Below are 25,672 nucleotides of genomic sequence, written 5' to 3'. Positions count from 1 at the left end.
TAGCTCTTATTTTCGGGGAAACACAGTATGCTGTGGAGACGGTTTCTTTCCTTAAACCTCATGAACCGACCTCTGCTAGCTTCAAACTTTTCTTCTGCAGCTTCCTCAGCTCTCTCAGCCTTCATAGAATTGAAGACAGTTAGGGCCTTGCTCTGTATTGGGCTTTGGCTTAAGGGAAATGTAGCTGGTTTGATCTGTCCAGACCACTAAAACTTTCTTCATATCCGTGAAACAATGCTTTCTTATCGCAGTGCTTTTAATTTCCTTCAAGAACTTTTTCCTTGTATTCTCAACTTGACTAACTGGCTCAAGAGGTCAAGCTTTTGGCTTATCTTGGCTTTCATTATGCCTTCCTCACTGAGCTTTTGATTTAAAATGAGAGACATGTGACTCCTCCTTTCACTGGAACACTTGGAGGCCATTGTAAGGTTATTAATTGGCCTCCTTTCAATAAGGAGTAGAGAGGCTGAGGAGAGGGGGAGAGACTGGGACTGGCCTGTCAGTAGAGCAGTCAGAACACGCATTTACTGGTTAAGGACTCTGTCTTACATGGGTGCAGTTTGTGATACCCTGAAACAATTACAATAGTGACATCAGAAATAACTGATCACAGATAACCAGAACAGATATAATCATAATTAAAAAGTTTGAAAGAATTGCCAGAATGTGACACAGAGACACGAAATGAGCAAATGCTTTTGGAAACATGATGCCAATAGACTTGCCTGACGCAGGGTTGCTACAAACCATTTTGTACAAAATGCAGTATCTGTGAAGCATGGTAAAGCAAGCGCAATAAAACGAGGTATGCCTGTATATAAAATAAAATTAACATGGCCAAGGTGGTTTGTTTGGTAAATTTAGTGGGTTATGTTGTACATTCACAGTTAGAAGGGAAAAACTAACTACTATATGGGTATGCAAGGTCTGGGGATGAGCTGTGTTCGGCTTGAGTTCTCTCTAACTTTCCACCTCTCTTGAGTTCTGTCCACTTGTTAACTTCTCAGTTTCAAAGCGTAAGTTAACTTACTTAATTATCTTAAGTAACAACTTTTACTTAGACCAAGGATAAGTTTTGAGAATTATCAAGCTGTTCTATATAGTCTTCACTTCTTCCCCCATTTTAAATCCTTCTTGATGTGATGGATATCTTTTAAATACTGATAGATGAAGGCAAGAAAATATTAATGGGATAAGAATACCCCATAAACTAGTCATATGCAATGCAATTAACTTTACTAATTATAACATACCACCATAGTAATCTAAATAACAGCATTTTTCTTTGAGTGTGAAATGATAGAAGAGTTTTTCTAATGCTGTGATTTCTCTTAGAATTTGTTTTTTGCTTGGTTGTTTTTTGTAAAAAAGACAATAACTGAAAAGATCATTTCTCCTGGGTTTGAAAGATGTTGGGATGGAAGAATAATGGAAAAACATTTTATAAATTTATATTATAATTAAAAATCTTTTTTTAATTAGAATGAGACACCAGAGATCTCGTTGTATGACATTTAATTTAGCAGTGATCACGTAATGAAATAAAGTGTGTTTCCTCGGCAGAGGTTACAGATAGAAAAGTTCCCATTGCTTTGTGGATGCCAGTGTGAGACAGTAGTGAGGTGAAAGCCATTACATTTCATGGTTAAGTAAAATTAGATCCTCTCTTTTAGTAAATATCCCTTTATAGTAAACTTAGTGGTAAACGATGAATCCTTTTAAAGGATTGGAGCATAAATATGTACTGAAAATAAGAGTTGGATATTAGTTTTCTACTTGCTTTTTTTAGAACACTTATTCTCAGAACATCTAGTGTATTAACATTTATCAAATAGATCCTGGTCCGAGGCAAGGTAGTACATAAACAAATTACTTCATTTAATCATTGCAGTAACTTTGTGAGGAAAGATTGTTTGCTGAATTTAAATTTAGAAGATAAATAAGCTTTCATGTAACTTTAAAAACTTCATTTCTTAAAAGTCAATACAAGTCTTTTCTGTAAGTGAGCAAAAGCGCTGTTGCTTTCTTAACCGAATGTAATTTTGTTAAAATCCTAATGGAGAAATTTTGACAATGTTTTTTTCTTTTTTAAAAATACTAGCTTTTTTTTTTTTTTTTTTTTTAAGAATGAAAGGCAGTTTTAATTTTCGGTAATTTTGTCAGACTTCTTCAGATGTAAGCTTCCTAGACGCCTGTTTGCTTAGATTGGTAAATGATGACGGCCTGGGAGCTTCAGGTTATTCTCAGGTGGGTTCTTGCCAGCTGGTCATTAGGAGCACTCGAGTTGCTTTACTGGGTGAACTTAGAGTTATTTGTGCCATCATAGAAGTTAAAGGGGGTGAGAGTTGGAAAGGGAGATTGTACAAATGAGCCCTTTCATTCTGAGTTAACTGGGTACAGAAGCAAGAGTTTCCCCGTGGTCCTCCATTTCACAGGGATCATCATGCAAATGGATAGCAATGAAATATATATTCTCCTAAAAAGTTTTACTTTCTTTGCTACCAATCTGACGTGAGGTCAGTCATTTGCTTGAGATGCTGTAATTTGCTTTGTGAATAGGACTATAGTTTCCTTGAGTCTTATAGTCATATACACGTTACTAGTAAAAACGTCCACGGAGTTTATACAGTTTTTACTGCTGTGGACTGAATTCTGCCGCTCACAGATTCGTATGTTGACGTCCTAACCCCAATGTTACTGTAGTTGGAGATAGAGCCTTTAGCAGGAAATTATGAGTCAATGAAGTCGTAAGTGTGGGGCCCTAATGTCCTCCTCTTCAGAGACAGAGACACCAGAGTTCTCTCTCCCCTTGCACATGCACCAGGGAAAGCCACGTGAGGACACAGTGGGAAGGTGGACAAGAGGAAAGCCTTTACCAAAACCTGGAGCCTTGATCTTGGGCTTCTAGTCTCCAGAACGATGAGAAAATAAATTTCCATTGTTTAAGCCTCCTAGTTCATGGTATTCTGTTACAGCAGCATATGCCAGCGACTAATCTCAGAGATTTATGTGAAGTGAGCTTATTTAGTACTAGCAACCTTCTGAGGCACGTACTTATTATTATTGTTCCCATTTTACACGAGGAAATCGAAGCACAGTTAGAGTCAGCTAACGTCCCCAAGGTCACACGGTAAACAAGGGAGCCAGGATTTGAATCCAAGCATTCTAGTGTCACGATCTATGCTTCTAACCACTATTCTGGACTGCTTCAGAAATCCTTCAAGATAGAAAAAAAATAGCGTCGGTACACAGGAAAAATCCATTTTGAGAAGAAAATTATAGTAAAATGGTAGACAAAGTGAAAATGCAACCTGCAGAATTTTCAGTCGTCAAAATTAGGTGCTTATCTATTATGTGGAAGGTGTTAGATTCTGTGGAAAACAGCTTCAAACATGTCCTGTTCCTTTTTCTTAGTTTGATTATTAAACAGTTCTTTTATATGGCAACTGAAATTAGTGTTCCTCTGACTTCCGTCTAGCCCTCGGCATGAGGGGATTCTTCAGGTGCAGATAACAGAAAATCCCTTTCAAAATGGCTATCCTGGAAAAGGAAATTTAATCAGTTCATGAAGTCCTACAGTAGATCAAATTGCAGCTAAGCCTTTTTCTTTATCTCTTGCCTCTGTTTTTCTCCGTGTGTTGGTATCTTCAAGCTGGCTTCTCAGCAGGCTGGCTGCAGCAGCTCAAGCTTCCTAGCTTCACACTACCACTTCTGTAGAAAAGAGAGCACTTGGGTTTCTTAGAAATCGTTGAAAGACCCATTGTTTCTTGTTGTCTCTAATTGGGTTTTCTATACCCAGAAGGATGGGATATATTTGTTTGGTTTTTGCCCAGTTAGGGCTCACCCCTGGAGCTGGTGAGTGGGGAGAAGCAAATGCTGCCAGATATAAGTTAGCACCGATACTAATTTTTCCAACTGCAATTAGAGTGTGTGTACGCTACCCCCCATTAGTCACTTAGCTGTCTTGATTATCAGATTGACTGCTGCAGCGCTTGTATTCAAGTCGCCCTTATTTTACTTAATAACGGCCCCAAAGCCATTCACATAACTTTTATTATAGTATATTGTTACGATTGTTCTATTTTATTATTAGTTATTGCTGTTAATCTCTTACTATGCCTGGTTTGTAAATTAAACTATTATAGGTATGTATGTATAGGAAAAAACAATATATATAGGGTTCAGTAGGATCCACGGTTTCAGGCATCCACTAGGGGTCTTGGAACGTAGCCCCCATGGATGGGAGGAGGGGGGAGACTGTTGTACTCAATATTGTTGAAATGTCAATTCTCTTGAAATTCATATTTAGATTTAAAGCAATCCCAATAAAATATGTTTTTTGTATAAATGATAGGCTGACTCTAAAATCTATATGAAAATATAAAGCATGTGCAATAGTCAGAATAATTTTTTTTTAAAGAAGAGCAATGTTGTCAGATTTATATTACCTGATTTGAAGACTTACTGTAAAGCTGCAGTAATGAGGACAGTATGGTTTTAGCATAAGGACAGACATAGAGATCAGTGAAAAAGAATAGCAATAAAAGTGCACATACATGGTTAATGGACTTTCAACAAAGGTGCTTAGGTAGTAATTCAATGGGTAAAAGGATAGTCTGTCTTGTGAATTGTGCTGGGTTAACTATATATTCGTTCAGAAAAATGAATCCACATTGTTCACAAAAATTAACTTGAAATGGACCATTGATTTAAACGTAAAAGCTGAAAGTATAAAACTTCCGGTAGAAAGCATTTGAGAAATCTTGGTGACCTTGAGGTAAGCAAAGAAATTTTAGAATACAAAAAGCATAAACCATAAAAGAAAAAAGATGGATAAATTGTACTTCTTGAAAATAAAAAATATCTGCTCCCCAAAAGACATTAAGAAAATAAAAAGTCAAGCCACAAGATTTGGAGGAAGTATCTGTGATAATATGTATGTAAAGGTGTATATCTAGTATATATAAATAATTCATACACCAAAGAAGGTATATGAATAGCCAATAAAGCACATCAGTTATCAGGGAAATTAAAATTCAAGCCACAGTATAATGACCTCCACACCCATTAGAGTGACGAAAGTTAAAAGACAAACAACACCGTTATTGACAAGGATGGTAGAGCAACTAGAACTCCCAGACATTGCTGCTGGAAGTACAAAATGGTACACTCTGGGGAGAAGTTCGTCAGTCGCTCATCAAGTTAAACATAAACCATACAGCTCAGCAATTCTGCTAAATTTTTCTGTGATGCTCACGGTGGGATCAGAATGCAGTTTTATTTTTCTTACCAACTTAGATTTTTGCCTCAGTGGTATGCAGATTCATAAATTGAATCTTAAGCTCTATTTTCCTATGTTCTATAAAAGTTTATGTAGGAATTAATCATCCTTAAAATTAAAGTAGAATTTATTCCATGAAACTTCCAGAGCATGGTACTTTTATAGTGGGTGTTCTTTGAGAACTCTATTTCCTATTCCTTGGTCTGTTTGTTTAGCTCTTCTGTTTCTTTTTTCATAAGTCAAAATAATATATATATACTCTTACAAAATCATCAATTCCACTCATTTTTTCAAATTTATTGGGACGATATGACTAAAATAGGCTTTTTATCATCTTCTTAATTTCCTCAGCATCTGTTTGTTGAGGCAGTCTCATTTCTTATTATGTACTTGTGTATTCCCTTGACTGGTTTTTAAAAATTGGTTAGTGGTAGATTCATGTATAATTATTTTCATGGAATTATCTTTTGAATTCTTTATTAATTTCTAATTCATTAATTTCTGCCTTGAGCTTTTCTGATTTTCTAGTTTGTTGGTCAAGTTTATCATTTTTTTTCTTCTGAGTAGAATGTGAATTCAATTATTTTCATTTGTTCTTATTAAATACTGTAAAAAAATCAAGTTATGTTTTTCTCTGAGAACTGTTTTTATTAATTTGTGTTCTCATAATAAATTTTTATTAATGTTTTTATACATTCTGCAGTGTCATATTTTACTTCTTTTTTGATCCAAGGGTAGTTTTACACCTTTTAATTGTTTTCAGTTGAAATCTTGAGTCATCTAGGTAAACAGTCATAGTGATAGCCAGTAATTCCAATTTTGCCTGTCTCTGCCATGGACTGTTTATGACCTCTTCTTGAGGAACTAACCAGAATTGGTACAGAATAGGCTTATCAGGCCTTTTTCCATTTCAGAGTAGGCGGCACCTTAGAGGAATTTGCACTTACAAGATGATATAATAACTAGAGAACTGAAGAGCATAACTACCTATAAACTTTGAAATGAGAATAAAAACTGGCACTCTTAAGGATTTAAAATAAAAATTTTGTATAAAATACTAAAGTAAAAAGATATGTATTGGGGCGGCCAGTGGCTCAGTTGGTTAGAGCGCAGTGCTCATAACACCAAGGTTGCCTGTTCGGTTCCCACCTGGGCCAGTGAGCTGCACCCTCCACAACTAGATTGAAAACAACAACTTGACATGGAGCTGATGGGTCCTGGAAAAACACACTGTTCCCCAATATTCCCCAATTAAAAAAATATCTATATATGTATGGATGGATGTATGTATCTGAGTGATTATGCAAGGCATAGGCTATATAGGTGATTCAGGGGCTTGATAAAGTGTTTGTTACCTTAAAAAAGCTGAGGAAACAGGAAAGTATGTCTGTACTAGCCCAGAACAAACAGTCTAGTTAATTATCAACATGAAGAGAACTGAGTGAGTAGAAGACCAAAAAATTTATGAGAGCGTGCTGGAGTACTTGTTAGTGGGAAGATAAACTTATCGATAAGTTGAATAAGTTATTAGGAGCACATGGACAAGAAAATGTGACATAAGTTAAGGACAACCATTATAAGAACAAGTTTGTATCGTTTTAAACCATCAGAAGAAAACACTATTTATCCAGTAGAGAAAGGAGTGGAAGAATAAAGGAAAAAAAAGAAAGAATAGTAGCGAAGTAATGTTGAATGCTGACTTCTAAACTATCACCAAGATAACTTGTGGATAAGACAAAGCTGAGTTTAATGCTTACGGTGGTAAATAAGGTAGACCACTACCTCCCCAGAGCCCTAATAGCCTGTCACACGAGGAAGGAAAGAAATTGAGATAATTATTGAGATTTAAAATCTGGTTTAAGATGGGCTTTTCAATTGGAGGACGCTTGGTTATGACTGGATAAGGATCATGATCTAATAGTTTAGGGTTGGTAAGCGGAGCATTTAGAGGCAAAGAGTTCTGCATTTTGGGGTGTGAGACATCATTTGTTACTTTCTGTTGAAGAGTTGCTGAGGCTTTCAGAAGTTCCTAGAGAGAACAATAAAATTATCTTGCAACTTTTATCATTCTGAGCAAGAGACTCCTAGAGCAGTAAACTCTCACTGAAGACAGTCTAATAGTAAGTCACGTTAATGTAGTTAGGAAAATAAGCTGTGCGGGTGATTTTCATTCTCAGAAGAGAGAAATAATAATTGTCTTCCTGGGGTTCATTACTACACTCTCATGTTTGCTATTATTTTATTCAGGAGTTATACAGTTACATTAATTGGTAAGATTGGCCTGTTTTCTTGTCGTGTGTTGACAGTATCTAGTTTGGGTATCAGCTAGCTTTGTTGAATTAGTTCCTTCCTCACTGAAACATTTCCTATAAGATCAAGATTATCTCTATCCTCAAGATGGTAGATCTTTTTGTTTTGATTTTCTCTACTTTTACTTTGTTTTATGGTTTCCTCTTTCAGTATGATCAACTTGCTTTTTGATTGCTAAGTATTATTAAAGTCTGTTCCATTATGGTTATCTAGCCTTGTTGTACTTCCATTATTGTTTTTAAGTATACTTTTTGTCCTTCCTATGAATTTGCCCTAGAAGAGCGTGGTTGTCTTATGACAGCTTGTTGTCTTGAACCAGCTTTCCCATTTCTTGAATTAATCCTTTTTTTAAACCTATCTCAGTTAAGTAAATAGATATTTCACATTATGATGAGGAAGAAAATTAAGGAGAATTATAATTTTAGTCTTTCTTTACCTTCCTCTTTGTTGTCAATGTGTCATCTTTAGGAAAATATGTTAAACAATGTATATTACCTATTCTTACGGAAAAGCGAACCATGTTGGATATCCTGTTTAGTCCTTATACTCCTACCCTAATTTACTTTTTATATATAAGGTCATAACAGACCTTATATGACCGGCATCTTTTTAATGACCATTTTTCCCCTCCAAATATAGGAAGTTCACAGATGGGTGCTACCATCATAGATGCTCTCGATACCCTTTATATCATGGGGCTGCATGATGAATTCCGAGATGGGCAAAAATGGATTAAAGACAACCTGGATTTCAGTGTGGTGAGTACACAGCTGATCATTTCTTTGGCTATGAAAAGACAGTGTCTAACCAGAATGGATTTGAGTGTTATGTTAGTAGTGTAAGGAAATCCTAAATCCCCTTTCTTCTTTTGGGATTAGCCGTTGTTACTTAATTTTTGCATAAAATACACTCTTTCTCACCATCTGCCTTTTACTTTTCTTGCCCTTATCATTTGAGGCAATGTGGTAAGACAGTAGTTAGGGGGAAAAACACTCTGAACTGGAAATGCCAGTAAAGCATAAACTACTTTATAAATAATAAGTACTTCATTATTCTTTTAAAGGTTTAATGATTTGGCACAGCTTTGGCACAGCCTAGGCCTGTCTTGCCAGCACTTTGGCACAATTGTTTAGTGGTGCTGCTTAGGTTTGAAGCCCAGCACAGCTACATTCTAGCCGTGTGCCTTGGGAAAGGGCCTCTTTGTTTCTCAACCTGTCATAAAATTGCTATCCCATTGCAATATTGTGAGGATTATGTGAGGCAATCTGGTACATATAAAGAGCTCAGTAAGTGGTAGCAATTATTTTCCTTATTACCAGTCTTCACCTAAAAGATGTGTGGACTGTTTTGTCGTCTTCTTTATCATCTTTAATGATATTTGTGCTTCCTGTTCCTCCTGAGTGCAGTCAGAAGTCACTCCTGCTCTGTGCATTTTGCTCTTTGGCAGACTGTAAATTGTGATTTAAATCCTTAATTATTTCTTCTCTGATGTCTTTCCTGATGCTAACTAGATAACAACTGATTACTTTCTTTCATATTATACTAACATTTCAGACACATTTCAATTAGAACAATTCTTACTGTCAGTTAGGTTTAGGTTTGGCTGTGAGTGGCAGAAAACCTAATATAAAACAACTTAAACAAGAGGGCTGTTTATTTCTCTTTCATCCAAATGAAATACAGAGAAAAGCAGCTTAGGGCAGGGTTGGGTAGCTCTTTGATTGTTTAAGTGCGGAGGGTCCTCTGTTTTGTTGCTCAGTCACCTTCAGTGTGTAGCTTCAGCCCGTGGTACAGGATGGTGCCTCAGGTGAGGTGGATAAACCTGCCATTTGCAGAACAGAGGAGGGGTGCCTGTTCTTTAAAAACACTTCTGGGGAGGTGGTCACCCCATTTTGGCTTGTGTGCTGTTTACTGTTGAGTAGATTCTCATAGAGCCCAGTCTTGTTGTAAAGGGGGGCTGACAAATGCAGTCTTTTTTTCCTGTTTGGCTGTGTAGCACTCAGAGCTTCTACTTCCTGTATCTTCAGAAGGCTCTACTCCAAAGTCATGAAGATATATTACTGTGTTTAATTCCAAATGTTTGCTTTTGCATTTAGGTTTTTAATCCATGTGGAATTGATTTTTTTTTTTTTTTATGTAGAGTGAGGTAAGCATTATCAATCCTAGCACCATTTATTTCCCCACTATTTATACATGCTACATTAGTCATATTAGTCTATTCTTTTCTATTGGCTTTTTTCTTTATCCCAACATTGTTTTTAAACTGACTTAAGTACAATATTTTTATAAGAAGCTTGATATCTTATGTTTGAATCTTGATATCCCATCTGTTCTACTAGGAAATTATCTTAATTCTCAGCTGTTTGTTCTTCTAGGCTCTGGAATATTATTGAAATTTTGGTGAGGATCACGTTCAATTTATAAATTAATTTGGAGAGAATTGGCATCTGTGCAGGCTCAAATACTCCTGTTCACCAATGTGGCAGCTTTCTTATGCCTAATTGCTAGTATATTGGTGTATCAGTTGGCTCTATCAGGAACCAGAACTATACCGTTTATTTTAATGTTTAGAGTTGTTATCCGAATAATGGGGAACTGAAAAGGGAAAAGGAGAACACCGTGGTATCACAAGAGGTAGTAACTATAGTAAACAGCCACCACGGCTGCGTCTGTGAGAACAATGTAAAGAGCTTGGGACGGTTAAAATACAGTATCCCGGGATTTTGTTTCTAGAGACTTCTGTACCTTAGGAGCTCTCAGAGCGGGGGCTCAGACCTCTGAGGACGGGCTCCCTAGCCACTGCTGGTATCGCGAAGGGCTGCAGTGAAGTTGATTTGGCGAATGTGTATGTGGGGCAGGAGAACTGGAACCTGGAGCCACCTGCCACTGCCAGGGTGAAGAGCCATGGCTGGTTTGACACTGTCGGGAGGTAGAGGTAAATTGGAAGGAATAAGTCCCTTCTCCTTCCTCCAGCTTTATATGGTTTTAGTAAACCTCTTATAGGCGGGGCCTGTGAGGCAGCCAGCTGGCAAATGAGAAATGAGTAGAGTACAGAAGGATGGATTTGAACCTGAGAAAAGATAGCTTAATAATCAGCACAGTCAGATACTGTCCCTTTACTTTTAACCTTTCTGTGTCATATGTTTTAGTTGTTTATTATACATACGGTAGTCTTTGGAGTTTTGTTATTTTTATCCAGTCTTGGAGGGTTTTAACTGTTAAGTTTGAAATATTTGCATTTATTATTATAACATATGTTTGATGTTGGGACTTCCATCTTTTTTTTTAACTATCTATATTATTATACTTTCCATTTGTGTTTATTTTCTGTCTTTATTTTGGATTAAATTACTTCATGTTTCTTTTTCCCTTTACGGGTTGGACATTTTTACTTTCCATTTCCATTCATTTTGGGGGCACCCTTAAAATTTTACATGTATTTTTATCAAAGTTTAAAATTAATCATTTTTGTTATCCTCCTTCTGAACACCATGATTTAGAATTCTTTAACTTAGCTCATCTTGCTCTTGTCTTATCTGTAATTATTGGTCCCAACTTGTATTTAAAACTTCCAAATAAAGGAATGAATAGTTTATTGAATGCTTCCTCTATGACAGACACTGTTCTAGAATCCGTGGTTACAGTAATGGACAAAACAGTTTTATGTCTTTCTTGAGTTTATATTCTAGTTTGGGGAGAAAAACAGTTGTTAACTTAAAAAGCCAAACGTGAGAGGTAACAAATGTTTATTTGCGTTAAAAAAGAATGGCAATCTGGGGACATAGATTCAGGCAGAAACCCAGATTATGTCCTGATTAGGAGGTGAAACAAGGGGTTTTATAAAAAAGGGCAGGGGAATAAGTACATGATTTAAAAGGAAGGAATTTCTGTTGGTGCTAATAAGCTAAGTTACTCTCTAGCTATACACTTGGTGGTGCTAATTCCAAAGAATGTCCTTAATTTTTCGTCCTCATAGTCAGGTTGTCTGCTTTCCTGTTAGCTTTACAAACGGTTGTAAGATAATGGTGCTTTGGCCCAGTCCAAAGGTTCTTTTTGCCCAGTTCAAACACTGCAAACGTTTGAGGAGTAAGACATGCAAGGCAGTTCCTCTCGGATGGTGGTTCCAACTCCATTTTGAAATGGCTCCATTTATATAATTTTTCACACAGTAAACAAATATTCCCAGTTATATATAGTATGTCAGTTGGTGATAAGTTCTGTGGAGAATAAATAAAGAAGAGAAAGCAGGATTGGAGTAAGTAGTGGTGGGGGATTGCTATTTTACAGGGGGTGGCTATTGAAGCACTTCTGATGACACTTCTGAGAGGAGACCCAAGGGAAGCCATGTGGATATAAGGCTCTCTCCTAATAGATAGTATAGCTGAGTGTAGAATTAGAGGTTGGTGATGCTTTCTTCTAAACCTTTTAGAAGTACAGATCCATTGTCTTCTTGTTTATGTTGTGCTTTTGAAAAGTCTGCTACCAGTGTAATTTTTCAAAAATAATCTGTCTTTTTTCCCCTTGTTTAAATATTTTCTTTTTTGCTTTGTTGTTCTGTAATCTCATTATTACATGTCTATTATTCTTTAAAGGACTTAGTGTATTATTGGCCTGAGGATTTATGTTTTCATCTATTTTGGAAGATTCTCATTCATTACTCCTTTGGATAATGTCTATCTCCCATTCTCTTCCTACTCTCCCTCTAGAACTTTTCTTCTGCCTCTCTTGTGAGGGAAGATATGAATTTTACACATAAAGAATTATAATCAGATGATAACTGCTACTCAGGGAAATAACGCAGGGTAAGGGATATTAGTGGTGAGGGATTATTTCACTCTTTTATATCATGTGATCAGAAAAACTTTCTGAGAAGGTGACATTTGTTTAGAGACCTTCAAGTAAAGTACAATGTAAAGATTGACACAGGAATGAAGTTGGCAATTCTGGAACAGCAAGTAGACCCATTTGGTAATAATAAAGTGAGTCAAAGGAATACTGGTTGGAGACGACATCAGACAGATTGTGGGGAATCTGCTTATGTTGGGTGTTATCAGTCATTTTCTTCTGAGTATAGCCAGAAGTCATTGTGAGGATTTGCACAGAGTCGTAGCCTAAACTGACGTGAGATTTAAAAGGCTCACTCTAGCCATAGGATGCTGAATAAATAGAGTGTAGGGAGGAGGGTAAAGATGAAAGCAGGGAAACTGTCTAGAAGATTATTGTTCTGGTGATAGAGGCCCTCCCGCCCTCTTTCCCTTCCTCTCTACATTTAGTAACTGTCTACTGCAGCGTGCTATATGTTGGGAATATATGAAGTAATATAGAACACTTCGCTTTTGAGGATGGTGTGTGATAACAGTTATGTTATTAAAAAATTATACTGTATTGTAAAAATTCTATATTGAAGAAATATACTTTTGTTAGCCAATGATGTGCTGTCTATAAATGTTGGAAAGACTTCAAGATAATATACATTCCCTTTTAATTTGTGTTTAAAAATTAATTGTAAATGTTATCTTTATATTAGTCAATTGTATATAGTCTATGGATTCTTTGGTCATGTTCTCTGCCACTTCTTTTCTTTCCATGTATTAGAATTTTTTTCTCAGCAATGTCTGTGTGTCCATATCTAAATACAAACATACAGACTGCGTAATAAGGTTGTTAATATCGCTATATTTATGCCAAATTTCCTTCTGTTTGTTGTTTGCCTTTTAATTTTGTTCATGATGTTTTTTTCTTAGGGTAATTTGCATTTTGGGGAAATTCAAGTCTTTCTATTAGCATTTGTTATCAATTGATTTTATGCTTACAAAGTACCTGCTTTCTCAAGGACGTTTATATGTTGGCACATTTTCTACCTTTTGTTGTGATTTTTTTTCTATATTTCTAAATTATTTTGAGATATATATAAGAAATGAGTATCCAAATTAATTTTTTACTTCGGAGTCAATTTTCTCAACATTATTAATTGAATAATCCATCATCCTACCATTATTTTTGGTGTCTCTTTTAATGTTTCTTAAGTTATATATACTAGCAAAAATATTTAAAATTCATGAGGAGAGAAGCAAGTGAAAATGGACATTATATTGTAGCAATTAGAACAAAGAAAGGGAGCAGTAGAAAGAGTGCTAATTCCAGAATTCAGGAAGTAGAGGCTTTCATGAGGAGCGAATAGTCAACAGGATCAGCTATCTTGCTAAATTCACAGTATGTACGGTCCACGAAAATGGCCCCTTGTTTTTGGCAGTTTGGAATCTGTGGTGATGGTAATGGAAGCGTTTCAGTAACGTTTTACAGATGGGAGGTGAGATTACAGTTGTATGAGAAATGAAGATTTAGAAGGTGGAAGAACCTTCTCCACAGGGTATTTGCAAGAAACATGAAGTATTGAAAACATTCTTAAAACTATAAAGCTTCGCATATACTTGAATATTTTCCATATGTTTTCACAGAATTCAGAGGTGTCTGTGTTTGAAGTCAACATTCGATTTATTGGAGGCCTGCTCGCAGCATATTATCTTTCAGGAGAGGAGGTGAGCAAAATCAAGTAATACATTGTTTTGGGGAAGGGTTTATAAATGGAATTTCATAAAATGCAAGGTTTCCACAGCAGCAAATCATTTTTCTTAATTGTCTAATATTGAACTATTGTTAAGGTTTGCTGAAAGAACTGGAGGCTTTGGGTAGGACTGTTCCTTGGGAATAAAGATTTTTCCATTTTGAGAATCTCGGTGAAACATAAATTCATCACAGATTCCATCTTTGTATACACCATGTCTCCTTTGCATGAGCGATCCTCTCTTGGGTTTTGCTGCTACAGTTAATGGCCTGGTCAAAACAAAGGGGTAGGGGGAATTTTTAAGATCAGAATTAAGGAATGAAACAGGAGGAATGATTACAGATCCTCCTAAGACCAAAAATTAATTATTAAAACTGTCTGTTCGAGAACTGAATCCAGTTTGTCGCTATAAAGTAAAACAAAACAACTCTGAATTCTCTTTTCTGGAAGTCTTGGTGTAATATACACAGACACGCTTCAGACCTACCATGCTGGGAAGGTGGATGTGGGAAATTCCTTTTCACTCCTCAGATGGGTGAAAGAATGGGGTTGGAGAGTGGGAGAAAGAGAAACTAAAGGAAGGAGGGTTAAGTCATTTCTATATGATTTTCTGAGAAGCTACTTCGCCCATATATTTAATTGGTTTGTTGGTCTAAATGATTGTAAGAGCTCTTTGTAAGTTAAAAAAAATTCATCTTTTGTTATATGTGTTGTAAGATGGATTTCTGTGTTGTCTTTAGTTTTTATTCTTTGTGGTTAACCTTAAAGTAGTCATTTTTAGGATTTTTTTTTACCTTTGTGGCTTCTAGATTTTGTTCCTTAGAAATCTAGCTTTCCTCATGTCTATGTTATCACGAAACAAAAATTCTCGTTTTTCTTCTGGATTTTTATAATTTTACATGTTCATATTTAAATATTTCATCTATTTTTGTGTGCTTTTGTGTGTAAAGAGTGAGATATTCATGTATTATTTTTTATGGATTTTAATAAGTAATATGTTTGAAGATACTGGTATGTTAGATAAATAACATTAATTTGTAATTTTACTGTCAGACTTTATTATGTAACTTTATTATGCTTCCAACCTATCTTTCTAGCTAGAAAACTTCAATTCACATTTAATAAAATAAGTGTCTTATGCTCTGGCCAAGTATATTTCAACCTTCAGTGTGTATCAGAATCACATAGGGTTTTTGGTTTTTTTTAATGTAGATTCCAAGCCCTTCTCACAAGACTGTGATTCAGCTGGTTTAGTGTGGAGACCATTATTTGTGTTTTTTTAATCAAGACTCCTTGTTAAAGGTCATTTTGGAAATGCTGGTTCTATAAACTCTGACCTAGCATATTTGAATAAAATCATTGTAAATTAATTGATAGTAGTATTTTTAAAGTGAGGTTTATTGTGTTGTCACTTACAACATAGAGTAAAATGCACCCATTTTATTGTATAGTTATGTGAGTTTTGACGGTGAATACAGTCTAGTAACCACCAGCACAGGCAAGACACAGAAGAATTCCATCATTCCCCAAAATACTGTTTTCCTACTGATGGTCACACCACCCTTACTGCCAGGTTCTGGTAATTACTGATCTGTTTCTGTCCCTACAGTTAGGAATACTGGCTGCCTTGATAAACCTCATTTGAGGTTTATCCATGTGTTTAGTAGTTACTCTTTTTTACTGCTGTATAGTATTCTGTTGTGTGGATATAACACAGTTTATTTACTAATGGATATGTTTCTAGCTTTGGAAATTATGAACGAAGCTGCTATAAACACTTGCCTATAGATTTCTGTAGGACCGTAAATTTTCGTTTCTGTTGGGTATCGTATATACCTAGAAGTGTATATTTAACTTTGAAAGAAACTACCAGACTCTTTTCCAGTATTTGCCTCCCACGATGACCAATACTTGGTACTGGGAGTTTCTTTAGTAATACTGTTTGGCGGTTCTAATAGCAGTGTACTAGTATCTCACTGTGGTTTGGTTTTGCTTTTACCTCGTGAGAGAAATGATGTTGAGTACCTCGTCATGTGCTTATTTGACGTCATACGTGTTCTTTGGTGAATTGTCTGTTCACATCTTTTCCCATTAAAATTTTGTTTTGTTTGTTTCTTACGGTCACAGTGTGTGGATTTTTGTATATTCCAGACGTAGGCCTTTAATAAACTCTGTGTTTGCAAGGATTTTCTCCCTGTCTGGGGCTTGTCTTTCCAGTGACTTAACAGTATTTTTTGAAGAACTGAAGGTGTTACCTCTTAAAGAAGTGCAGTTTATTGGTTTTATTTTATATGGTTCATGCTTTTGGTATTTTATTTAAGAAATGTTTGCCTAATCCAGAGTCCCAGAGATTTTCTTTCTAAACGTATTATATGATTTCTTCTAAGAGAAAGTGCTCAGAGGGGTTCCCTTTGGTCAGTGGACCCCTTGGTCAGCATTGCTCAAGCAGTAGTTCACCGTCATCAGAAGTGTTCTAAGAGATAGTTTTACTTCATGTTTACTTTTTTAAATTTTATTGGGTAATTGTGTTGTTTTCCAGGACCCATCAGCTCCAAGTCAAGTTGTTGTCCTTCAGTCTAGTTGTGGAGGGAGCAGCTCAGCTCCAAGTCCAGTTGCCATTTTCAGTCTAGTTGCAGGGCGCCCAGCCCACCGTCCCATGCGGAAATCGAACCGGCAACCTTGTTGTTAAGAGCAGGTGCTCCAAGCAACTGAGCTAACCGGCTGCCCCTTCATTTTTATTTTTAAATCTATAATCTATTTTGAGTTAAATGCTGCATACAGTAGACCCCCCCCCCCCAACCATGGTTTCAGTTTCCACAGTTTTAATTACCTATTGTCATCTGTGGTTTGAAAATATAAATGGAAAATTCCAGAAATAAAGAATTTATAAATGTTTAATTGTGCACCGTTCTAAATAATGGGATGAAACCTTGTGCTGTCCACTCCATCCTGCCGGGGGACAGGAATCACCCCTTTGTTCACCGTGTCCATACAACTCGCCCATTAGTCACTTGGTAGCCCTCTCGGTTATCAGCTCGACTGTCGTGGTGTCACAGAGTTTGTGTTCAGGTGACCCTTATTTTACTTAATAATGCTCCCAAAGCATAACAGTAGTGAAGCTGGCAATTTGGATGTGCCAAAGAGAAACTGTAAAGTGCTTCCTTTAGGTGAAAAGGTGAAAGTTTTCTACTTAAGAAAGAAAATAAATCGTATGCTAAGGTTGCTAAGATCTACAGTAAGAGTGAATCTTCTATCTGTGCCCTTGTGAAGAAGGAAAAAGAAATTTGTGCTAGTTTTGCTGCCAGACTTCAAACTGCCAAAGTTACGGCCACAGTATGAGATAAGTGCTTAGTTAAGATGGAAAAAGCATTAGATTTGTGGGTGGAAAACATGAACAGAAAACATGTTCCATTGACAGCGATGTGTTGAACCAGAAAGCACTGAGCCTGTAGAAGACATCAGCAAGGGTTCCCCTGAAATGAATGACACAGCCATTTACTGCAAGTAAAGGATGGTTACACAGATTCAGGAATAGGTTTGGTGTTTTATCTCACGTCAGTCACAGGAAGGAGGAGGAGTACAGCAAGGTATTTTGAGAGGAGAAAGAGATACACACATTTACAGAATTTTATTACAATATATTGTTATAATTGTTCTGTTTTATTAGTTATTGTTAATCTCTTACTGTGTCTAATTTACAAGTGAAACTTGATCACAGATGTGTACGTATAGGAAAACAGTATATATAGGGGTCGGTACTCGCCGTGGTGTCAGACGTCCATGGTAGGTAGTCTTGGAACCTCTTCCCTGGGGATGAGGGAGGACTGCTGTGTGCGCTGAGGGATAGATGGAGCTTCATTTCTTTCTATATAGACATCCAGAAATCCTAGCACCACTTGTGGAGAAGACCACTCCTTCTCTATTTCAGGGACTTCGCATCTTTCTTGAGATCGGTTGACCATATGTGTGTGAGGAGTGTTCTGCTAGACTCTGTTCTGTCGCTCTGCGTCTGTCCCTTGCCAGTACGACGCTGTGTTCATTATTATGGCTTCACAGAAAGTCTTGTCATCAGCTTGTGGGAGTCCTCCGATTTGGTTCCTTCTCAGAAACGTTTTGGCTACTCTGGCTACTTTTATTTTCTATGTAAATTGAAAGCATTCACCATTCCAGATGCCTTTAAGAGCATTCTCAGTTCCTGGGAAGAAGTCAAAATATCACCATTAACAGAAGTTTGGAAGAAGTTGATTCCAGCCCTCATGGGTGACTCTGAGGGTTCAAGACGTCAGTGGAGGGAGTAACGACAGATGTCGTGGACGTAGCACCTGTATGCCCGTGCCTCAGAGAGGGTCGCTTTGTCCATACGCTTTTCTGCTTCCATCTGTACATATTGGAAGCCACGAATTCACACCAGTACCTTTCATTTCAACCCAACACTGTAAGGTTCATTCTAACTTTCTGCCTTTTCGTATTTCAAATTCTCTTTTCTGAGAGTGAGAAACCTGCCTCCTAATATTCCTCATATACCAGGAGTGCCAAAAAAATGTCTACAAGTGGACCCTTTGGTCAGCGTTGCTCAAGCAGTAGTTCACCGTCATCAGAACTGTCTGGACGTTGATGGGAACCCCTTTGAGCACCTCTTGTCATTGCAGAAGTCAAACGTCACTTGTTTTCATCCTTTGTTATCGGTATATATTAAGTATTATAATCATAATAGCCTTTTTCCTTTCTTAAAATGAGTATACATTTTTTGGCACCTCTGTTGATTTACCCTTTGCTTAGTCCTGTGGTATGACACCACTTTGCTGACGTCGCCAGCTGTGCCCCGTGGAGTGCGTCGTCTTCACACGGACTCTTCTGAGACGTCGCGCCCGTTGCTCGGTTTGCCTTCCCTTCCTCAGGGTGGTCCCAAGTCCTCTGTAGGACATCACTACCAACTCCAGGCGTACCTTCTGGGCACAGACCTCAACTTCAGGAGCTTCTGCAGTGAAGTATTTTTAAACAATGAAGGGAGGAAGGAAACAGAACTATTTTGTTGCTTTCAGTTTCAGCCTCCCCCTCCCCCCACCGTGTCCTTGAGAAAGGAGAGCCTTTCCCCTTACTTTTGTCCTCAGCTGGCTATTAGAGGAAGCAGGACGTTTTTTGTGTGTAGTTGGCTCTTCACATCAGGCTCCCTATCTGAAAGTTGAAGCAAAAGGTTAATTCTGGTTGCTGTTGTCATGGGAAAACACTGAAATGCTGACAAAGTACACGATGGTACCAGTCTTTCTCTTTTTGCCATTTTTGTGCCTCAGTAAGAAACATTTGGAAGTGGAGGGAAACGCATAGGTTTTGGAATTGGAGGTTTGAGTCCTTCCTCTGTCTCCCTTTTGTGAGGGTATTTGGCAAAGGATTTCCCTTCTGTAACTTAACTTTTCTTCATCTGTGAAAGTAGGAGAGCTCACTTGAGAGCAGTGAGGTTACATTATGTGGAAGTACCTGACATCATCCCTGACTCAGTAGATAGTACTTTACTTTTCTTCCTCCTATTCACCTGTGGTGAATATTCTGTTTCTAACGGGTGAGGACTTTTTACTTATTTTAAAATAGATACGACATGTTAATTTCTGGGCTTACAGTCTACTCAAGTAAAAAGCAAAGAGAACATGATTTACTTTTCTGACTTTCTCATCCAATAGAATTTTACTGACCATTTTATTTTTCTCCTTGATCATTTTACATTGAAAGCTCTAATCCACATATATTCTGGGAAACCAACAAATCCATGATGTCTGCTGAAAATAAATAAAACATAGAAAAGTAATTTGAACATGACATTATTCTAATACCAGAAAAACAGTAAATTCCTATATCTCACGTAAGCCAAAAAATTAACTGTAACTTAGAACATGGCGAAATGCTTTTCTTACAGGACATTTCATGCATTCTATTTCCTGTATTCCTTATTTTCATAGGGAACCCTATGAGGGTTATGTGCCATCCTAACAAAGTGTTCCTCTCTCCTGTTGATTTATTAATATCATAAATGGGAAACTTTATCATTTTATTTTCTCAGAACAAGGCTATTTATAATAAATAACTCACAGGTTTAAAAATGTTGGTGATTTATTATGTTTACTTGATGCCAGCCTCAAATAGATGGCATTTCTTTTACGGGGTTGTCTCTTCTCATTTTTTAATGGTTATCAAAGTGGCAACCTTCCCTGAGAAAGATAATAACATAATTTATGTGGATAGCTGCATCTGAAATCTATCAGATAAAGTGGAAAAATGGTTATGTGGAGTTTAATACATATTTCACAGATAAAAACAAAATAAAAGAAAAAACAACAAAATCTTTCTTTACCAAACCACAAATGGTACTGTATTGTCCATAGGGTAAGATCTGACTAAGTACAGGGGTATTTTCTAAGACAGAATATCCTTGTTTGACCTAAGTTTCTTTAAGTAAAGTTCTGGGGGGGAAAATGTTAGCATATATATTTATCCTGGTTTAGATATTTACCATTACTGTTCTTACTGCATTAATCCTCATTATAATTAGGAAAACCTGATTTTGCTTTAGAAATTGCTATTTCCATTGAAAATTCAAGCTTTTTATTTTCTACAGATGCACTTGTAATTGGGCAAAACATTCCACTAAGCTTTGCTGACCCAGATGACATCTTAAAATACACTCTCAAACATTTTCCTGTTAAGTATGAGAGTTTGTCTACACATTTGTACACATTCATACGTGTTTAAAGTCACAGTACTAATACCAAGTCATAGCTGATCATTTTGGTTATGATTACTGGTTTGACAAATCAGAACACAATTTGGATTTGAAATTTAGGGGTGGAATTCAGGAAGGAGGGAGCCACTGAGAAGCCCCAAATTCTGCAATGAGGTCTGACAATTAAGTTCGCTAACTCATCCTAGAAAAAGTGCTGCATACCTCATTGCTGAATATCACTACGGTCACCTTCGAAGTACTCTTCTTGGGAAGCTATGCACTGACGACAGCACCTAGTCCACCGTTCAAAGCAATTTTGGAAGACTTTTTCTGGAATGGCTATCAGAGCTGTCGTCGTATTACCCTTGATGTCCTGAGTGTCATCAAAATGTCTTTCTTTCAATATTTCCTTTATCTTCGGGTAAAGAAAGAAGTCATTGGGGGGTGGATCAGGTGAATTCAGAGGGTGTTCCAATACAGTTATTTGTTTACTGGCTAAAAAGTCCCTCAGAGATGGTACCCTATGAGCTGGTGCATTGTCGTGATGCAAGAGCCATGAATTGTTGGCGAAAAGTTCAGGTCTTTTTCACGAAGCCTTTTCAGCACTTCCACATAGTAAACTTGGCTAATTATTTGTCCAGTTGATACAAATTCATAATGAATAATCCCTCTGATATCAAAAAAGACTAGCAACATTGTTGCAACAAGTTCTCGAATTTAATTGTCAGGCCTCTTACGTGAAACTATGTATTTAGACCACATTGTCTTATTTCCCTGTGTGTTTATAAAACTGAACCACAATTTTCTGCCTGAAATAGACTTTCATCCTTCCGTGTTTTCTGCCTGGTGAAGAACTTCAAGGCCCAGCTCAAGGCCCAGATTACTTTTATTTATTTTAAGCAACTCTAATTGAGGTTAATTTACATACGATAAAATGCACCCACTTTAAATGTATATTATGTAATTAAATGTGTAATTTGAATTTTAAACCACGTATGGTAAGCTGTTAGAGGAAATACAAATGATACAACCTTTTTGGAAACTTAATTTGGTGGCATCAAGTAAACAGTTAAAATTTAAAATTCTCTTTGACCTAATATCCCACTTCTAGGAATATATTCTCTACAAGTAACAATGTGGATACATAAGGTGTGTTTAGAAGGCTATTTCATTGCAGTTGTGTGTCTGTAGTAGCCAGTATTTGAAGAGATCCAGATATTTATCTAGAGGGGAATTGAATAAATTCATACATGCCTTACTATAGCATACTGTACAACTGTGAACATCAATTTGATATATTTTAACTAAGAAAAATATGCTTGGTATATTCAGTGGTAAAAGCAAGTTGTAGACCTGTGTGTGTGTTCCATTAATCCAGTCATTTAGCCATTGCAGTATTTTGGGTAGGAAATAACGGCAGCTTGGACCAAGATGGGTTTTAGACATGAGAGTTATAAATGATTTTCAAGGGATTTGAGAGGCGAATTCCGAAAGATTGGGTGATATTTTGGGAGGGGGAAATGAGGCAGAAGGAGGAATGGTCCTGTCTCCAGGTTTCGGCATTTTGGTACTGGACTGATGGTGTGACAGTTATTAGGTATTGAACACTTTAATAGTAGGTTGGGAGAGGAAGATCGTCAGTTCAATTTAAGTATTTTGAGCTCCAGGGGATATTGCCATAGATACAGGTAGTAGACAGATACAGTGGGTCTGGTGCTTATTGGAAATGTCTTGAGTGGAGAGGTAAATCTGAGAGTCATTTGCTGTGTAGCTGATAATTGAAAGCAAGTGCATGTGAAATAGTTCAGAGAGACAATGATACAGAATAGAGAAGGGGCCTTAGAATCCAGCGTCAAGAAACACAACAGTAAAAGTCACATATGAATGAAGGAGATGAGTCAGTGAAGCAATCAGGGAGATTATAGAATTTTTGAACATAAGGGAAGAAAGTATTTTAAGGAGGAACTAGTCAGTAATGACTGAAAATGCTCTTTGCTCAAATGTGTGGCTAATTCTTCACAAGATCCATTTCAGTGAAATGATGGGGGCAGAAGCCATGTTGGGATAGGTTGAGTAATGAGTAGGAGGAGAGGAAATAGATACAGTAAAATAGATGATTTTGTAAAATGGAAAGGCACTTTGTTATGTTAGTAGCTGGAAAAGATAGAATAAAAATCCAACTACTTAAAATCTTATGTATGTACAGAAAAAGAGAAGATGTAAATATATCAAAATATTAATAGTATTTGGTTCAGAATACAGGGACTGTATGATTTAAAAATTTTTTCCTTTTTTTTCATTATCTTGTATTTTAAAATGAGCATGTATTTAATAATGGATAATAACAAAATATGGATTATTTATTTATCATTCAGGGTCCAGTTAGGAGACAGAATCTATGCCAGTTATTTGAACAGAGAGAATTTAATGTAAAGAATTATTAACTATGCATAAAGCTAACTTGATAAGTACAAAGTTAAAAACAATACTTAGAGGGCGGCCGGATGGCTCAGTTGGTTAGAACGCGAGCTCTGAACAACAGGGTTGCTGGTTCGATTCCCACATGGGCCAGTGAGCTGCGCCCTCCACAACTAGATTGAAGACAACGAGCAGCAGCTGAGCTTCCGGAGGGGCAGCCAGATGGCTCAGTTGGTTAGAGCACGAGCTCTCAGCACAAGGTTGCAAGTTCAATTCCCGCATGGGATGGGGGGCTGCTCCCCCTGCAACTAAAGATTGAAAACGGTGCCTGGACTTGGAGCTGAACTGCGCCCTCCACAACTAGGTTGAAGGACAACGACTTGGAGCTGATGGGCCCTGGAGAAACACATTGTTCCCCAATATTCCCCAATAAAATCTTTTTTAAAAAAAGAACACCTAGAGGGTATTATGCTAAGTGAAATAAGTCTGACACACAAAGTCCAATACTGTGTGATTTCACTTACATGTGGAATTAAAAAGAACCCCCAAACGAACAAACAAAACAAAAAACAGAAACAGACTCATAGATTAATAGAGAATAAATTGATAATTGCCCGGGGTGGGGTGGTGTGGAGGGGAAGTGAGAGGATGGATGAAAAAGGTGAAGGGGATTAAGAGGCACAGAATTCCAGATATAAAATAAGTAAGTGACGGGGATAAAATGAGTAGCACGGGAAATAAAGTCAGTAATATCATAATGACTTTTATGGTGACAGATGGTAACTAGACTTATGGTGACCACATCATAAGGTTTATAAATGTAGAATCACTATGTTGTACACCTGAAGCTAATATAATATTGTATATCAACTGTACTTTTAAAAAATGCTCTGAGGTGTCATGGTGGTGGCTTCCACGTGAAGCAATCAGGGCTAAGGGAATGTGGGGAAAAGGTTTAATTACTACATCTTAGCAACTTAAGAGGAAGGGCTGTGCAGAGCGGAAACAGACCTGTGATGACAGTGGTGGCGGGCTGTCCTCCTGTCGCTGTCCTTAGCTGAGGGGAGAAGGGGATGCAGCCAGATCTGCAAGTGTTAGAAAAACTGCCACGTGGATTCAGCTGCTGCTGGAGGAAGGCGCTGCTGACGTGTGAAGTGTTAGGAAAGCAATCTATGCCAGTGCTTGAGTGTCCTCACACGCCTTGGTGAGGAATACCAAGAACACAGGCCCCAAGTCTCCATACCCGGGTCGTCAGGGTTCTGCCCGCAGGGGTCCGTTCATGTCATCAAATAGGCTTGCTTTCACTTGTTATAAAAGAGGTTCTCCAAGCTCGGTGTTCTCCTGTAGCACGGCGCACTGTGTGTGCAGGAATCTAATCACCCTGTGGATCGTCCCTGTGGGATTTGGGTGGGGGGGACGGTGGGCATGTCCAACCAATGTAAATGAACTTGAGGCTTTGGCGGCTGCTTTGCCATGAATAAGACAGTTTTTATCCCTGACTCAGTGGTCTTCAGTCGGCTGCCAGTATTCATTAAGCTGTAGCAGGCTAACTTGTTAGCTTGTAAGTGGAGTAAAATCTTAGATTTTATCATGCGTTTTGAAATATTGTTTGCAGGCTAATTTTGAGTGGGAGGTGTATGTAAATATGTTTGTTCGTCTGTGTTAACCTGGTTTTGCAGTAACCTTCACTTGGGCCTAAGGAGCACCTGTCTAGCTTTTATGGATACCTTGGTTCCTGGTAATAATGAAAATTCATGCAGAGAGCAAGATAGAGAATCAGAGAGAGAGAGTAAGAAAAGTTGAGAGTATAAAATAGAGTGAGAAGTTTCAAAGAATGTTTAGTAGGAGTCGTAGATGAGTTTAATGAAATAAATGATAGCATGGATAGAGAATCGGTATTTGAACAGATAGCAAGAATAAGGAGGGAGGAAATATTAAAAGTACCAGAGAGAAAGGGCTGATTGCTTACAAAAGAATGACACCCGACAGCGGAGTTCTCAGCAGCAGGAGATGCCAGAGACGTTGGAGTAATACGTATATTTAAACTGCTGAGATAAAACACCTGCCAACCAAGTTTTATGTTAGCCAAGTTGTCATTCAAGAGGGAGGATGTAAGATATAGGTGTGCAATAAATTAGTAAAATGTTTGAGCAATTTAGTTATCGACTGTAAAAATTAAGAATCAATAATGTAAGGTATAGGAATATGTCTATGTATAGACGTGTTCCTGCACCTTGAATTATTTAATCTTAACGTGTCTGCGTCTATCTCTGTCTGCCCCCAGGGGCGCTTACATTTCGCAGGCGTTTGGTGGTTGCACCACCACGGACTCGAGCAGACCCCAGACCCACAGACTGCAGCAGGAGGCAGCTGTAAACCACCGCTG

At 37.4% G+C, this 25,672-nt stretch overlaps 1 protein-coding gene across 1 annotated transcript in view; it reads left to right on the top strand.

Moving 5' to 3' along the window:
- The window catches only part of MAN1A2 (mannosidase alpha class 1A member 2), a 114,069-nt gene that overhangs the window by 27,769 nt on the left and 60,628 nt on the right, over window positions 1–25,672 (top strand). Inside the window, exons 4-5 of the mRNA XM_081024799.1 lie at window positions 8,231–8,349; window positions 14,050–14,130. Of these exons, the coding sequence (XP_080880925.1) occupies window positions 8,231–8,349; window positions 14,050–14,130 (200 nt within the window). The remainder of the gene's footprint in view (window positions 1–8,230; window positions 8,350–14,049; window positions 14,131–25,672) is intronic.

The sequence above is a fragment of the Rhinolophus hipposideros genome (assembly GCF_964194185.1).
Source record: "Rhinolophus hipposideros genome assembly, chromosome: 19".
NCBI lineage: Eukaryota > Metazoa > Chordata > Mammalia > Chiroptera > Rhinolophidae > Rhinolophus > Rhinolophus hipposideros.
The sequence above is the reverse complement of the archived record's forward strand: the minus strand, read 5'-3'. Positions and strand labels throughout refer to the sequence as shown.